At 36.5% G+C, this 18,996-nt stretch overlaps 1 protein-coding gene across 1 annotated transcript in view; it reads right to left on the bottom strand.

The window, feature by feature from the left end:
- LRP1B (LDL receptor related protein 1B) overlaps positions 1-18,996 on the bottom strand; it is a gene marked incomplete at its 5' end in the record, with an annotated part of 587,496 nt that overhangs the window by 249,824 nt on the left and 318,676 nt on the right. Inside the window, 3 exon segments of the mRNA XM_080399306.1 lie at positions 6,048-6,293; positions 10,827-11,027; positions 17,738-17,920. Coding sequence (XP_080255432.1) covers positions 6,048-6,293; positions 10,827-11,027; positions 17,738-17,920 — 630 coding nt within the window.

Consider the following 18,996-nt stretch of genomic DNA (forward strand, 5'->3'; position numbering starts at 1 on the left):
TAAATTATTTAATGAAGAACAGGATCACTGACATTAGTAGCTACTTCACAAGTACCAGTTATCTGAACCGGAGAAACACTTTAATAGCACTTCCCAATTTCTGATAAATTGTCAGCTATTATGCAGGAAGGAGACCACAGGCTACTGGCATAGCTTTTTTAGGCAACTCCAATGCATAAGAATGCACATGATGGACATCAGCAGTAGCTTCTTTTATGTTTCTCAGTAATTAACACCATAATGGAAAAAAGGAAACCTAATCAATCTGTGCTATGTTGGATGGGATATTTTTTCATTCAAAGTAGAGAAAGTCTAGCTTACGCTACACGTAACCTACAGTGCAAATTATCAAGTACACTGATGAAAACGATTTAAGTTCAATAGGATCTTGACAAATTTACGGTACAATACTCAAGAATATAAATCAACAACAAGAAATGGTACAAAAAAATGTCCATTTTGTTTATTTGGACATTTTGGTTTAAATGAGCACATCATATGCTGCTTTTTCTTCTCCTCATCTTTCTTAACCTTCCCATAACAATGCAAAGATGTAAATTAAGATCCTATGTTACTGTGGCTGGTATACAGTCAAGTCACAGATGTGATACTACATAAAAGAACGTCTGACATTGTGACATTGCATTGCAGTGCAAAATCTCTGGAAAGAATCCTGAAAGCAGACAGAAACCAGTTTGAAATAGGTTCGTCTATGATAAAGCTACTCAAATATAGCCAAATGGATAGCAGTAATTAGTGCCTGGCTGGTGAGCTGCAAGCCAGAGTCCAGCTGCCACTCTGCTTTACATAATGTAGCAATCAATCATTATAGCCTGGATGACTGGAGCCTAGAATTTTACTTGATACTTTCTGACCTCCCCTATTATTGCATATGTAGTAAGTATCACATTTCAAGTATAATAAGCTGCATAAAATTGACTATATAAGTCATAGGATACCAGATCTCTAAGAAAGAATCTAGAAAATTTCATCAACAATGGCATGACACTAAATAAGGTCAATTCAAGGTTTGTACTTGAAATAAATATGACACAACCCTTCCACTCCCTCCCCCCTAAGCTTTGGTGAAAACAGTCTACAATACTGTACCCTGTTCTGAGCATGGCTCATAACGAATGTGGATCAACTACAGGAATGCAAGAGGAAATCTGCTAGTTATGTAAAAGGTCTAATGAGCATGTCCTGCAAGGAAAAAAATGAACAGTCTGGAATCACTCAGTCTAAAAACCAATGGACTAAGATGATGAGTGGAAGCACATAAAATTCTCCAAAGACTTAAAAAGCTAATGAATTGAAAAAAAGGGGGGGGGGGGGGGGGGACACGGGACGGCGGGGGCAAAAATCTTGTTTTTGAAATATAAATAAGTATGCAAAGGATTAAAGGCTTAAACTGGAGCAGGAAGACTCAGAAAGACTTGAAAAAAATGCAATCTTAAGGCAAGTGAGACACTGAAACATCTCACTCTTGGGAAACCTGGAGTTCACAACTGAAGGTGTCTTGAATGACTTTGAAAGCAGATAAACAGCAGATAGCCTTTGATCTTCCTTCCAACCTTATCATTCAATGACTCTATAAAATGAGCTATATTATAGTGAATTAGAATTTTCAGACTGAATCAAATCAATTTTATTTAAGGTTCTGCTTCTATCACCCTAGACAACAAAAATTTGATGTTATATTTCCACTTGATTCTTCTTCTGGAAATTGCAAGCATATCCTCTTTATTTTACCAGTTGATTAAGATTCTTTTCATAAAAACTCACCTTACCTCAATTCAGTGTAATGGTTATTTATTCCATTCTTTAAAGCTTTTTTGTTTGTTTTATAAGAAAAGTAATTGAAACAATTTATTAGAGAAAAATCATACATTTCTGAACCTTCTGATTTCATGACTGCACCAAGGTTCTTTTACCATGTAGGTACGTGTATAAAACATGACAATTATATGAAAATTGTGTCATATATTAATAAGAATATATACAATACATGAAACTACATTAACAGTTGTAAGAACAAGCTGTCAGAAACAATTCTGACAGAAAAAAAACTGTCTAAACAACATAATAAAGAAAATTGTATAGAAAGAATGCTTCACCTTTTCCAGTGGTTTTAATTTAAAATTCTTTTTTGGAAAAAATGCTAACTAAAGCTTATTGTTTCATTGAAGCTTACTGTAAGAACAGCAGCACAGCAAGCAACCTACATTGTGCTTTTATGAAATTTGCCTCAAAGGAAAATCATAACTTTGTAAAGAGTTCTGAAAATAAGCTTCATTAAAAGTTTGACATTACTTCAGAGAGGACTGGACCATCCTTCCTTCTTCCCTCCTTCCGCGCCTGCCCCAGCTCCCCCTCCCCCCCCCCCCCCCCCCCCTTTTAATACTGAAAGCTACCTGGAAATTTTAACAAAATTGAACCTAAAACCAGCTAAACCAGATCAAACACAGATCATGCTCTTTTTGCCCTTTTCCAGACATAAATATATATATATATAGTGATGGGGTTTCCACAGCTTAGAAAAGGTTGACAACCATTTTTAAACTAAATCTGTACTAAGCTAAGTGTTTCCGAGTTCATCTAACTTTTATTAGACAAAATTCTGAAAGGCTGAATGTAAACATCAAATTTAAATACCTTTCAAGAAAAGTTTTTTTTTTTAATTTAAATATCTTTCAAGAGTTAGGGTGTGTTTTTTTGTATGCTTATTATCATCTAAAAGAATTCAAATGCAGTACGTCAGCACAACTTATTTTGAAATGTTTTCCAAGAGAAACTAGAAGAGGAGTAGGAAAATATATAATTTATATTGATTTTTTTATCTGAATAATGGAGCTGTGTAGCATACTCTTAGTTCAATCAATACAAATTTAAACATGAATGAAACATTTAGTCTTTGGGAAGTCAGTAATGTAACAATACACATGCCAGAACAGCAAAAAGTAAACTAGATGAAAAACAAGAGGTATGGAAAGTGAAATAACTCTGAAGGATAAAAACACATGAACACTTAAAACCCTCAAGAAATGAACAGAACATAAGCTGAAATAAGGGAAAACAGGAAACTAAGAGAATGACATTTGAAGTGAAACTATAAAGAAGTACTCTTATCAAGCAATTTATTTCTATATACTTATTATTCCATAACTCATTATACCTCTCATTACAGTATATATTATATGTTATTAGAAGTATATTTAGAAGTAAATTCATTGCATTCCTGTGACACACTATTTGATTATATGTCATCCAAAAAAAGTCACATACGTTACTGTAGTTTCAGCATTCACATTCCCATTAGATATCTGAATGCCACTCAAGTAAATATTCTCACTTTTTCAAAATACTGTAAACTCCTCCATACTAACTTTACATGTCATTGCTCTGTGATGTGTTTGACTGTATATAGGAAAGTGCTCTTTTAGACAGGGGAAAAAAAAATAAATCTAAGGGCAAGGTAATAATTTTCCTCTGAGTGATTTTTTTTCTCCTGGAAAACAGACTATTAGTTACTGTTCTAATATAATATACAGCTACTCATGGTTCAAGGCATTTTAAATCACTATGGCTATTCTAAAAATTAGTTTATGCCAACTAGTATTATTGAAGTAGTTTGACATTGTGAGGTTTACCTTCACAAGATCACTTTGAACTCCACTTTTAACAGGATTATATAAAAGCTTTTTTATTTTATGTTCATTTAATATCTCATGCAGAGAGACATAAAAGTTACGGACGTTTTGAGGCTAAGAGATTCACAAATGAGACCAAAATTGTGCTCACTTCACTAAAATGCTATACACACAGTCAACAACTGAAGTATCAGAAAACACTGTCCTTCAGGTATTTACCACACCTTTCAAATGAAATAAACTGAAAGGGGCCAGGTTTATTAGTGACTGTAAAAGCCTATGTCGTATTTAGTAAGGAATAATTTTGTTGCAGCTTTGATGGCATTAGGATAGTATCTTCATGGTTTTTAAAGAAAGGTATCATTCATCTTTATACCAGCTGACATTGCTAGTCTCAGATCATATATTTAATATTACATTTTTTGAGAAAATATGTAAAAATCAATTTGTAACTTCAGATTCTCACCAACAGCAGTAGACATTAAGCCAAAATATCTCATAGGCCTAAAAACTGAGAAATTGCATTCTCACTTTTCTTACATTTCAGCACAAGTAAGCATATTTCACCTAGGGGTTTTCTTCGCAATAGTTTCCAAATACTGGCCATTTCTATTTGTTTTAATTTGAAGTGTGCATCAAGCTTTCCTCCACCAAATTATTAACACAATCTTAAATGCTTTTAATCCTTTCATTTCTGTAAACCAGTACAAATGCACTTATTATGAATGTTTCCAGTAATTAAAAAAAAATAAAATCAGAGTGATCAAAAGTCAGTGAGAATAAAACTAGAGCAGTGTCATAAAATAAGAACTTTTAACAGCAATGAAATAAAGCTCAGATATACAGACCCCGCAGTAGTATGCCAGTTAAGCATGATTTGAGTCTACTATCAGCATAGCTCAGGAACATCTGAACAACATACATTGCTGATCTCATATTGTGGTAGTGACTATTTACATATGATAGCAGCAATTATGGAGACACAAAGAATCAATTTGGAGATCATTCTTGAAATCATAACAGTGATTCCAGCCTGATGCATGTAAACCAATTATTAATTAATTAAAAAAATAGCTCAAAAGCAAGACTTTTAATTCATGAGCTTTGCTAAAAGCTCTTTAAGAGAACATTCAAGAAATATAGCTCAATTTGAATTATTCATTGTTTTACAAAGAGAAACATTATTTTTCTTACATCCAACAGATATTTTGTCCAGAAGTAAATTATAGACTTTATTACTAGTGTAACAAAGTTCTAAAGTGTTGCGTAAAAAAAAAGCCAAACATTGTCAAAGCAGAAAGAATAGAATTTGCCTTTTCTGAAATATGGAACATTAAGTTGGCTGCTAACCACAAAATTATCTGAGGTGACTACCAATAGGAAACTTGGGCTTTTATTTCTACCTTACTGATCAAGATTTTTTTCAGGTGAATCATCTGAGGAAATGCTGAGTATCTGGAAAAAAATTAAGATTGCCTTAATCATGATCGCTATTGAATTATGAAATATCCAAATAAGTGATAGACAATTTGAGAGATATCTCTGCTCAGAATTTATAAGATACTATCAAACAATAAAGATAATAAAGAATAATAATTTCAAAGAATCCTAAACTGAAATTTTTAAAATCTAGACAGCAAAACCAATTCTATTTTCAGCTCCCTACAGGGGGGAGAAGATACAATGACAGTTTGTGTTGTGCAGATGTGTTTGTATTTTATGCACAAGACTGTACTTGAAAAAGACACCCCTCATAATAGTTTCCAAATCATGCTTCAGTAAATATCAGTAGTGGACAATGAGGGGAATGCATTCCCCTCTCCCATTTTGGCTTATGTTGATTTTCTTCTTGATTAGTGAGCTGAACAGGCTTATTGATGTCAAAAAACAAGTACCAGAGTGTCGTAGGTGAAAAAATAGCTTAAATTGTGAATGCAAACAGGGAGCAGGTAATTGACTATATATGTGTGCATGCACGTTCAAAATTAAACTTCTGAATCCTCAAGTAATACTGATCAATCATGATGTCACAGATTGATCCATTTCTTCAAAATACATGGTAAACCTCCCATATTTCACACACACACACACACACACATATATATCCCCTGCATATTAAATATGCGTGGAAATCTGTATAGAACTTCAAACAACTTATAAATTATTTTGTCTCAACATTCTCAGAAAGTCTAATAAGCAGTGAATATTGCAACAGCTCTTCATCCTTTATCAAGAATAGGGACATCGTTAATGCATTCCTCATATTGCTATCAGCCCCACATATGGATAATCCAAGCCTATATTTCTTATTAAAAAAAAGGGAAATAACTTCTCGGTAAATGAAAATAACAACTATTAACATCTGGCATATTGAAAATGCACTGAACTTCAACTTACCAGTACTAACACAATTTTCTCCATCCTTACTGAGCTTCCAGCCTTCGTAACATGAGCATTTGACAGTATTTTTATGCTGTTCACATACTTGACTACACTTAAGGTGCTTGGTACAGTAATCCATAATCTCACAAGTTTTGTTGTCTATACTAAGATTGAATCCTGAAGGGCAGGAGCACACAATTCTTTCTCCAGGAACCACAGAACATTGATGGCTACATCCACCATTGTTAAGAGAACATTCATCTGAAATAACATGAAAAAAACCCCAACATCAAAGGCTGTGAGAGCTATCAGTTATATTGTATATTCTTAAAGCCACCAGGTCAACTAAAACATAAAAGGCAAACTGTTTTTCACATTTGTTAAACAGTGCTCTAGATTTATTTTTAAAATTCTCTAATTTTAAGTATTCACCATGGCAGCGTACTGCACTTTTCAAGATCCTAGCATGGCAAATGTACAACCTATGTACATTTTCAGTCTTTGATGCATATTATTTCATTCATTAATAATTAGAGCGTCCATACATGGTCCAAAGACCATTATAGCTCCATCATCTTTGATAGTGACCAAAAGCTGATGTAGTGAAAAATAAGCATACTTTCCCAAATACTTCCCTTGCCAACAGATGCTTAAGCTTTCAGGGAGAAGGCTTCAAGTGTTAGTCCTATGTATCTGTATCACAAGCAACTTCTTTAAGAAACATGTACAAATAAGAAGTACAAATCAGGTTTTCTCCAATAAGAGCTACTAGACAATACTACTGCTGCGTTCTTTGTGTCAGTGGTCTCACATTATATTCTGCAGGTAATGTGATTTGCAAAGCTTGCTAAATGAATTCAAGGTGATTTGTGAACCTCTAAAGTATCTGAATTAAAAGCATGATAAATTGTGTCTGTGAGAAATTCTGTGACCTCTGGAGCAAAAAAGCACAGAACTGCTCCTTACCTCGTAGTACTACCGATATCCAGGGAATCAATGACAGAGCCAGACTGGTCCATTGTTGCACTGGAACCCAGGCTTAACTTTTTTTTTTGTGTGTGTGTCTGTTCGTGTCTTTTAGTTATTTTGTTTGGTTCTATCAACTCCCTGAAAGTTTTGCTCACTTCTGATAAGATGTATAAAATACAAGTTTTCTACTATTGCAGAAGGATGAACTGAAGAATAATTACTTCCTTCCCAATTAAACAAAATTAGAGTCCTTCTTGTAACAGTCCTTTATCGAGATTTCAAGTCTGTTATTTTGTGGGTTTTCTTTAATCATGGCAAAAAAAGAATCAAGCTCTACAATCCATCATGCAAACGTGTTGCCCAACAACCCATATTTGTCCTTCAGTTAATGCACAGGTACTTTTGAAAACTAAAAAAAATAACAACTGCTGAAATACCTGCTGACTGATAACACACTGTCTAAAAGTTGCAATAACCGTTAAAAACCAAGCTTCGCTCTATATAATAGTAGCCAACAGGATATAGGTGTCATAATGGGCTACTACTTGTAGGAAGATAATTGTCCAAACAGACACAGTACAGAAATAATATAAGTTAACTTATGCTATAATTTCTTTCACCTGGAGTCTAGAGAGCACAGGATTCATAAGCAGCTCTCAGAAGATCTGGGTCTACAGCATAATCTTACCATATTCCAGAAGAACACTGAATTTAAGATCCTTTTACAGTACAGTCTGCAGACCAACAGAGATTAAAAATCTCTCTGCAATATTCTGCAGCAGCTGTTGCCCAGCCAGTGAAATCTACCTCCTATGCTAAGCAACTGCACTAGCCCAGTGCAGGATCTCCTAGTAAAGATAGATCCTAGAGGATGAAAATGCTTGTAAACATCTCCAAATGCTTTGTAACAGGATGCTGGAGATTGTAAAACATTTTATGCAAAGCAAGGTCAGTGAGGGGAAGGCAAGTTGTTGATACACTACAAAAGAATTATATTATTGTCTACATTTTTACTACAAATCATGTTTCACTTCTGTCCTGGTTTCAGCTGGGATGGAATTAATTATCTTCTTAAGAGCCAGTACAGTGCTGTGTTTTGGCTTTGATGTAAGCTTTTTCAGTTCCTCAGGCCTTGCTAGCAAAAAGGCAGGAGGGGCACAAGGAATTAGGGGGGAAAAAGCCAGGGCAGCTGCCCCTAAATAGCCAAAGGGGTATTCCATACCACGGGAGATCACGCCTTGTATATATACCTGGGGGAGTTGGCCGGGGCAGGCAGATCATTGCTTGGGGACTGGCTGGGTATCGGTGGAGAGCGGTGAGCAGTTGCATTGTGAACCACGTGTTCCTTTCGTCCTTTCCCTCTGGATGTTATTCTTTGCCCTCCCCTTTTCATTATAACTGTTATTGTCAACATTGTTGTTATTGTTCTTTCATTTTTATTCTATTTCAACTATTACATTTTTCTTATCTCAATCCTCAAGTTTTAAGTTCCTTTATAGCTCTCCTCCCCATCACTCAGGGTGAGAGGGCAGTGAGCGAGTGGCTGCGTGGTACTTCATTACCAGCCGGGGTTAAACCACGACAACTTCTTATTCCTTAAACTATCAATATAGTACAATACTATTGCTATAGTATTGTAAGTTCTTTTGAAATTTAATCATTTTATCTTTACAGATATTTTATAATAATTCAATTAGGTTATCTCTTATACTTCTGTCAGATTTAGAAAATCATTTTCATATTTTTACTGAATGCATCTTTGCTGAGATAACCCACGTTGTCTGATAGGCCATGAAATCTTTTCAACGCTACCAATCACTGACACATCACTCCCCCCAGTCATCCCAATGCACTTTTTCATGAACTCTTGACACAGCATTCTATCAACTCACTGGCATCACGGAGAGGTGGTGGGACAGCTCCTGTGACTGAAGTGTTGGAATGGAAGGATCCAGGGTCTTTAGGAAGGACAGGCAGTGGAGATGAGGAAGGGTGTCACCCTCTATGTCAGTGACCAGCTGGAGTGCACAGAGCTCCACCTGGGGATGGACGAGGAGCCAACCGAGAACTTATGGGTCAGGATTCAGGAGAGCAGGAAGAGGTGAGATTATAATGAGGGTCTGCTACAGGCTACCCAGCCAGGAAGATTAGGTCCTCTATAGGCAGATAGGAGAAGCCTCACATCACAAGCCCTGGTCCTCATGGTGGATTTCAACCACACAGATATCTGTTGGAGGGATAACACTGCAGCGCAGAAGCAATCCAGGAGGTTCTCAGAATGCATTGATGGTAGCTCCTCCAAGTAACAGAGAAGCCAACCGGGAGAGGGGCTATGCTGGACCTTGTTCTCACCAAAAGAGAGCCTGGTGGGGAATGAAAAGCTCAAGGGCAGCCTTGGCCACAGTGACCATGAAATGATGGAATTCAAGAGCCATAGGGCAGCGAGGAGGGTGCACATACGGTCACTATCCTGGACTTCAGGAGAGCAGGCTTTGGCCTCCAAGGATCTGCTTGGTAGAGCACCATGGGATAGAGCCCTGGAGGGGGCCCAAGAAACTGGTTAATAGTCAAGGATCACCTCCTCCAAACTCCAGAGCAATGCATGCCAACAAATGGCTTGATGTCCAAGTGGAGACTAGTGACAACTGGCATTCCTCAGGGGTCAGTATTGGGACAGGCGTTGTTCAGGATCTTTTTAGGTGACATGGACACTGGGATGGAGTGCACCCTCAACAAGTTTGCTGATGACAGCAAGCTGTGTGGTGTGGTCAACATGCTGGAGGAAGGGATGCCATCCACAGGGACCTTGACAGGCTTGAGAGGTGGGCCTGTAGGAACCTCATGAAGTTCAACAAGGCCAAGTGAAAGGTCCTGCACATGGGTCAGGGCAATCCCAAGAGAAATGCCAGCTGGGTGGGAAGATGGACTGAGAGCAGCCATGAGGAGAAGGACCCGGGGGGGTGTCAGTGAATAAGAAGCTCAGCATGACCCAGCAACATGCATTTTCAGCCCAGAAAACCAACTGTACCCTGCGCTGGATAGAAGTGAGGCCAGCAGGGTGAGGGAGGTGATCCTCCCTCTCTTCTCCTGTAAGACCCTACCTGGAATACTGCATTCAGCTCTGGTGCCCCCAACATAAGAAAGACATGGACCTTCCGGAGTGAGACCAGAGGAGGCCATAAAATACCTAAAGGGGCCTACAAGAAAGCTGGAGAGGAACTTTACACAAGGGCATGTTGCGATAGGACAAGGAAGAATGGTTCTAAAGAGGAAAAGGTTAGATTTATATTAGACATAAAGAAGAAATTCTTTATTGGGAAGGTGGTGAAGCAATGGAACAGGTTGCCCAGATAATCCGTGGATGCCCCATCCCTGCAAGTTCTCAAGGCCAGGCTGGGAAGAGGCTTTGAGCAACCTGGGCTGGGGGGGGTCCCTGCCCACGGCAGGGGGTTGGAACTAGATGGTCTTTAAGGTCCCTTCAAACCCGACCGTTCTATGCCATGAACTCATGTTTTTGTAGTTGGACAGAACTGCAAATTAGCTTAAATCCTTTCATGTATACCAAAGACATATTAAATTGTTTATCTCGAGGGGTATGTAAGGAGGTTAGTAAATGAAATACCTATCTAAGGAACTATGTTTTCCCCTATCTGAAGTAAACTAATATTATAAGCACAAACCCAGTATATTTTACGTTAAATAAAAATCCTCACATAGGCTATTGTGATAAAATTTCAGTAAGATTAACCTGACAACTTCTTTTAACAAAAAAGTATTGCTGTAGACAATATAAAAAATGATCAGGAAAATGTGTCTAAAAAGTACCACAAAGATCGCCTTCATCAGATCCATCAGGACAATCTCTTCTCCCATTGCAGAGCTTCTCAGGCTGTAGGCAGATGGAGGTATCATTAGCACAAGGGTATTTTGGTGGTCCACACATATAGCCCTCGCAATTATCCTCATCAGACTGATCCTCACAATCAATATCGCCATCACATAGCCACGCTTTGCTAATGCATCTCCCTTGAAGAAAAGAGACAATAAACAGGAAATCAGACTGGAAGCAAACTTTAGAAAAAAAACCTTCAGTAACATTACACAGATACGTTTTTCTTATTATGTTTCTCTATTAATAGTACCTTCCGCTTACGTGAGCAGAAAAATACCAACTTGTACTCTGAAGTATCATCCACATCAATGCTGACAGTCTAATTTTCCAAACAACATCAATCCTAATTATTTTGATGCTAAACAGAAGTGCATACATGCAGGATACAGCCTCATAATATGTTCAATATACCAAATTACACTAAGATGTTTAATTTTTTTTTTTTTAATTCTGCTTTTCTTCATCTCTCTCAACCTTCACCTTCTACTCCAACAGCCTTCCACAGAAGCAATGTTTCAATGTATGACTTTCTATTAGCATGCATTTGAGAAAAAAAAAATAAAAATCTTTCTAGGAATTATATATAATACCTTCCCAGATTGTCAGATGAATGATCATCTTTTAGACAAGTAACTACAACAGATCAAATTTATTACTTAACTTCAGTTTTATCAAACCAGCACTCAGATAATTTCCTTCACTCCTCAAAAGGAGGCAAAAAAAATTTCACTTTTGTGCTGACCATTACTGTTTAGAGACACAAGACAGTCTCCTGATTGAGAAAGGGGCTTTGGTCTTTAGGAAGCATACTGGCATTAAGTTAGAATCACCCAAGCCAGGTGTTTTAATAGGTTAAAAATAACCAGGATTGTGAATGCTACCACTTACAAGTATGTGTGTTTGTGTTCCTGTCCCAAACTTTTTTCCAATTCTCAAGCACAAAGTTATTAGTTGCTAGCTACAACCAGTAGGGGTTAGTTGAAAATTTTGGCAACACCTAGACTGAACAGAAGTGGCATGCACTTTATTATGCAATTAACAAAGTAATAACAGGAAGAATCATTGGCTAGGACTGTGCTTCTGCCTATAAACTACTTTGGTAAAGAAAATCAGGCTGGGATGGGAAAAAAGAAGATACTAGAAATGTCTGAATCCACTGACAGCAATGTTGGTGGACTCCCAGGGACTGACTTGTGATGCCTGAGACTACTAACTGCAAACTGTTGTACAGCACAAACTGACACGACTTACTGCCCACCCTTCCCAGTTTAGCAGTAATCTTCCAAGCAGGAAACTGAGATTGATTACAACTTTGTGGGGGAGGCAAGCGAGTGAGTGTGTGAAATAATCAACCAGGGTAAAACTCTAATATTGCTGGTTCTTTAATACACCTCAGTGTCAAACCTGCAACAGCCTGTCTTTTATTCTTCACCAACTATGACATGTTTCAATATAAAATCACCTCAAAAGAGAGTCTGTACTGTTGTTCACACAGAGTAACAACTGTTCCTAACTGTAACTCCACTGTTTGTCGTAATACAATAGCAGATTTCAATTTCCTTTAAAAGAAGTATTTCATTAAGATTAGCATAATGATTTTTATTTAAAGTTCTCTTTTAATGGTAACAGTGCCTGCTGCCGACATCTTCACAGAAGAACAATGAAAAAAATATGTTTCTGCAGCACTCACAAGGGAAAAAGCAAGAAGTGAAACTTCAGGATTACAGTACAGTGACTGTCATTTCAAAGAACAGAACGTAGTTTTACCAGTGCAAAATCACCCAGAAAACTTAAAACAGGGAGTGGGGTAAATTAGAATTAAAAGCATTCACTATTTTATATACTGGGCAAAGTCCCAAGTATCCTACACTGAAAAAACAGAATTGCACAGACACGAGGAAACAAAGTATGCATGACACGTATGCAGGTTTTTCCATTACATGCGATCATAAGTGTTTTTTAAAAAGTGTCCATATTCTTTATTATCTTGAAATGATCATTGATTTTATATATTATAACACAGCAGTAGAAGGAAAGCTAATGGAAAACACCAGTGTCAAGCAAACTAACAAGATCCTAAAGTAAATTGATGTTGCTTCCAGCAGAGCTACTAATCTGGTTCTTAATCTTTTATACATACAAATGTTTACAGAGAAAACCAGTTTTCCTGTCTTTCTCTTACATTAATGAAGATATGTTTTATAATAAAAGATTCATCTTCCACTACAATAGCTATGACACGATCTTGAACTGAATATACTTGCAAAGAATTAATCTTTGCCAAAGTTCTAAAGAAATTGACTTAATGAAGTACTATAACTGTCTTGAAATCATTACTTAAAATTCACTGAAGTATTTTTGCTTTATTGCCCCTTATTGAAACGCAAATTTTTGGTTTCCAGGAACTTTTAAAATGAAATTCCATCATAAATCAATTGCCTCAATGGATATATCTGTTCTTTTCCATAGCCTTTTTTTTTTTTTTTAACAGAAAAGACGTGTTAAGTAGTGAATCAGAAGTTCTGAAGCAGTAAGTACATGTGAAAGCCTGATCTAAATGCTGCTCTAACATTTCCTAAAAATATTAAGAAGTACAACAGAATTAACTTTTTACATACGGTTCAGTCTTTGTTGGGATGCTGAGTCCAGGAAGTCTCTTGACTGATTATATATTCGACTGTAGGAAAACTGTACTGGTGGAGCAATAATTGCATTCAGTTTCCTCTTACAGTTAATTCTTACTGCCTAAAGCTGTCATGCCTTCTATAGAATGGACTCAAACTAATTACCATCAAAACAAAAGAATGTTCAAATCTGACACATTTAACAAAATGTTGTGATGGTCAATGATCTTGCTTGTCCTGCAGAATATACCTGAGACTTAAACCAAACTACACTGTTTCAAGAGCACAGTAATTTCTGGCACTGAAAACCTTTTATGAGAAAGCAGATATTTATAAATGACTCCTGGATGACACAGAAGAAAAATATTTCAGGGCCTAAAGAAGACAGCTGTTACCACAGAACACAATGAATGTGCTCATACCATGAACTGAGGATAAAACTAGTATTAAAACAACATATATAATTTTCTCATTTACTTGCTGTGGCAGTTTTTTATTTGAATTTTTAATGTTAACTGAATCCACCCGCTCCAATCAGAAATTTCATCATTCTGAACCATCATTATGTTCAAAAAGGTTATTAAAGCAGTTGTACAAGATGTGCAGCTCTAAAGATCTAAAAGTGAGAGATGAGACAGAGCAGGCAGGGAAAGTGGAAGTAACACTGGTGAACCTACCTTATGACCAATACCTTTTCCACCCAACCTTTGAAATTCTCCATGTGTCTCATTCTTATGTTTTTACTAAATCTTAGCCTCTTTCAAAACTCCTCTGAAGTCGTATCTCCACAGTAACCCTTTCTTCCTGATGAGCCCTTACAGAATCTATCTCTAGGGCAGCCCTACCAATTTCCTCATCATCTTCTTCCTCAGAAATGCTTCCTTCTCAGCCTTCCTCAGCATTAACTTCTCTCCATTGTTCTCTATGTGTCACATACCTACATCTTGACTCTTATATACACCCTTGCTCTCCTCCTGTATCACTGTGATCACCACGTGACTTCATTTCCCATGTACTTTCCATATTCTCCAATCCAAAGAAAACCTACTTCTTCCCTCATTTCCCCCCCTTCCAATATATATACATGTGAGAAAAAAGAAGTATAAAATAACAGTCCACAGGGTAGCATTAAAAATAGCAAAATACAACATTAACTGCTTCTTGAAAGCAATATAAGCAGTATGAGAAATACACATTACAATTCAGATCTACTGCTTACTAAACTAAAGTATTCATGGCTCTTTTGCATTTGTCTTCACAGAAGTACTTGATTATGATCATTGGAGTAACTATATGACTTTTTAAGTGAGATCGCACAGATTCTGCTCCTGGTCCAGTACTACTAATTGCAAAGTAGGGAGATGGAATAAAAAGGATAGATTTATATAGTATATAAAAGTGAGTTGAAGTACGTGCCTGTAATAATTTTTGGAAGACAGAATCATAATATAAAATAGGAAGCTGGATCTATCACTAATCTAATTTAGCCTAGTCTAATTTAAAAGAAGTGTAATTTAATTCAAAAGCAGAAAATAACTGGCTAGAAGATCAACAGTAGTCCATCTCAATCAGGCAGTTACTGCATTTCGTATCTTACTGCTGAGCAAACTAATATATTTTTCATGACACGTGAGCACAAACAACCATGTGATGTTCTTGAAATAATTAGAAACTTCATTCTTAAATATGTTAACTCGACTGCCCTGCAGCATTTTGGCTGAATTTGGATACCACAACTCAAGAACTGCACAGGTCAGACAGTTCCAGCAAGACCAACAAAAATACTAAAGGTTTAAAAAAATAAAATAAAATAAAAAAAAAATACATGCAAGGGGAAAAAAATGTACTTGTTTATTCAAAAAATTATGTGACTAAGGAGACGTATGACAGAAGTCTTTCCATATTTGAAGGATTTTTATACTGGTGAAAAGATGAAGACAATCAACTAAGCTTCCAGCAAAGATTCAGATGACTTACTAGGAAGCGGTGTTCAACTATTGGAGGCAAATTACTAAAAGCTATCTATGCAAATTACAGAACACCCTCTCTGTTGGATCTTCTTAAGTGCGTATCAGAAAAGGCACTGGATAAGACTGGTTCTTGAGATCACCATTAATCTAACCAGAAAAATCACGTTTGGCTGAAGGCTGACAAATGCTGTAATTGTAATGTGACACTCAGCCCTTTGGCATTATGACAGATAAACCAGAGCCAACAAAAACTACAGGAAGGAAAGACCCTCCAGCTACTATTTATAGCCACAGAAAAAAAAAAAAAAGCAAGCAAAAAAAGTGGGCAGTAACATTTCACTATTACTGTTCTCGCTTACTGTCATTTCCCTCAAAACTTACTGAAGGTTTCACTTCCCCTGATACACACGCTCCTACATATTCTGTGTTAGAAATGCACCTATATGCCACCACCTAGCAATCTATAAGGGGAGAATTACCCATTTTGTCCTTATCTGAAACACTCTCATGAATGTGTAAGCCAGAGAGTATTAATTCTTTAGAATAATGCACAGAGAAAATGTTATTTATTCTGAAATCTCAAAGGATCATGACAGAAACAATTTCATTTGGAATAAATTATTACTCATTTGTCCCACCATATGGAATTAAACTGAAAAGTAGCTGAAAAAAATGTGCTTTTGCTGTTTTCTGTTCCAATGCATTACTAACACACCTTCTCCAGAACAGCAGTCTTGCTCCTTCTAGGACTGATGGAAGGAAAATAGGAAAAGAAAAAAAAATACGGATTAAACTGTCACATCCTGTAGCGACGTCTTCACACAACCAACAAGCATGACTGCATTTTCCTCTAAATCAAAGCCATATACCCTTGAATTCAGCAAATATTTAAGGAACATATTTTTTTTGCTGTATTTATGTGTGACAGGAAGAGAAGTCGCGTTTCATCCTTGGTCCTGTAGACTGAGACATTGCCCTCCTTGCGCATGACTGTAAACATAGGTAAGTGCATAATGAGGCAGCATAGTATGAGTACTATGAGACCTTTTCCACATTTCAGCACTAGGAAAAAGGCAGTATGAAGCTGAAGTGTATTTCCTGTGTCAGGGTTTCTGTCAGTCTATGTCAGGAAACAGACCATTCTATTAAAAGTGAATAATCCCTTTCTACTTATTGAAGCTATTTCATTTAACAGCTACTTGTTCTACAAATCTTTCTGAAAACTCTAAGAACAAAAAAGGTAATATTTTGTTTATAAATAAATATGGAATACTGAATTTCAGCTAGGGTTGATATGATTTCTATAACTTTAAAACCCCAGTAACAACAGACCTCCAAGCATTTCTAAGACATTCTAAAGTAGATCATGTAATAAAAATCACACCGTTTACACTGTAGATTTGAATAAAGTGTCTTACTGTATCCATACATGTTCACAAATACTTTTGGACAGAGCTCACATAACTACACTGCAACACTTACCATGCTTAGCTATAACACAGGCACTAGAATGGCTTCTTCTTTCCTGTAATAATTAAAGTTGACTAATAGCAACAATATTACTACTTACTATTTCCTGAATTAAATTTTGCTTTGAATATTATTTTACCCCTACTATTTCAATAAGCTTTGAAAGAAATTGTATAAAGATTAAAACAGTGCTGACATATATTATTTCTTCCTTAAGTGGACTGTGCCTTCAGAAAAAGTTCCATATAAGCATCATTTTGCAAAACGTCCTCATGTAAAGATTGCCACATTCTTTTTACATCTTTAAATGAAGTATACATAGCAAAATTTGATTTTAAACATTTTCAAAGAATGCATTTTTCTTCCAATATTGCAGTTCAGTTTCCACTGATGTAGTTCTAATTCTTTGAAGTCTTCTAGCTAATTACCTTATACTATTTCAATCAACTTACTTCTAGGGCCAATGATGGAAAACAGAAGACAGTACTGAGACTCTGAAGTACTATTAAATCCTACATCTAAGTATTTGGTTTGATATACTATCATATAGAACAGTTTCAGCTTTAAACAATCTCAAAACCCATCCATTTTATATTGTAAATCAGAAAAGAGGTTAGAGAAGTATATTAATAATTTTTTTCCTGGTACAAATACAATAAGTAAGATCATTTCAGTAGTATTAAACATTAAAAGCAGTATTCAAGTAGTATATATGTGATCAAATCACATAGGCACACAACACAAGTAAATGAGAACAAAACCTATCTGGCAAGTATATACCTGTACTCTTGCAGGAGAACTTTGTTTTTTCATCACATAGACGTATAGTTCCATTACAACCTTTTTCGTCACTACCATCTTCACAGTCCTTTTCTCCATCACAGCGCCACAACTCGGGAACACAGTTCCCATCAGGACTGCACTGAAATTCCTTCCCATTGCATTTTCCCAGAGAGGAAGTTTCTTAGGAAAAAACAACAACAAAAAAATTACACTGAATAATTTGCTCACGTGAGTTTTTTCCATGCCAAGCCTACAATGACAATCCCCCTTCCCAACCAAAGCCAAAACCAGAGTTCCCAAGTATAACAGTCAAAACTCACTATTCGTTCCTTACTCATGACTTCAATGCAGGCATCAAACAAGCTCTTTTTTATCATACTCATTCCCTTCACTCCCCCTTCCATCACAGGCTCAAGATAAGTACCAATTTTTATTATTTTTTTTTTTTTCCCCATAGCCGTCAGGTAGGAATGAATTTGGTGATGTAAGGAAGACCAAGGCTGACGAAGTTTTCGTGGTGCTTTGTTAACCCCACCTCTCACCCACAAACTACATTCCCTCCCCCTTTAGTCTCCTCTTTTTTCCAACAAGGTCCATTTCCTACTTCACAAAACATGAAAGGTCACACTGCTGCTCTGACACCTGCCTGGCTTGTGCTATTACAGCACCAGCAGGTTGGTTGTAGCTTTTCCATATTCCACAGCAATGAACTTCAGTTCAGCACAGCTATGGGAATCAGTCTTGAATGTTTCAAAGCACAGTAATGACATGATTTTAATTATTCATCACATACTTAATTCTCCAAGTGTTTTCTAGATGACGGTCTTTTCAATTTTATCCTTGCCTTTCCTTTCTCAAACTATGACCACCGTGAATATTTAATAACATACTAATGGCAATAACATCTACTTTTAAGTAATAAACTTACGCATTACTGTCTGTACCAAACAGTGCTATTTGAATAAATTCTTATAGCACGGTCCATAAATACAGAGTTTATTTTATTTAAAACAGCCTTGGTTTTGTTTGCTTTTTTTGTTGTTATCCCCCCCCCCCCCCCCCCAAATAACCTGCACTGATGCATTCCATCATAAAACAAAAAGAAGTTGCTGGAAAGTGTGCATCACATAGCAGAGCAGGAGACAGAAGATGTATGAACTGATAATAGCTATGTAAAACAGGGCTATTTCAGCGACGCAAATCCCAGTGTAACATGGTATTGTAAACAAAAAGGTAAAACAGGACTTAAAGGTCAA

The sequence above is a fragment of the Falco punctatus genome, assembly GCF_963210335.1.
Source record: "Falco punctatus genome assembly, chromosome: 8".
NCBI lineage: Eukaryota > Metazoa > Chordata > Aves > Falconiformes > Falconidae > Falco > Falco punctatus.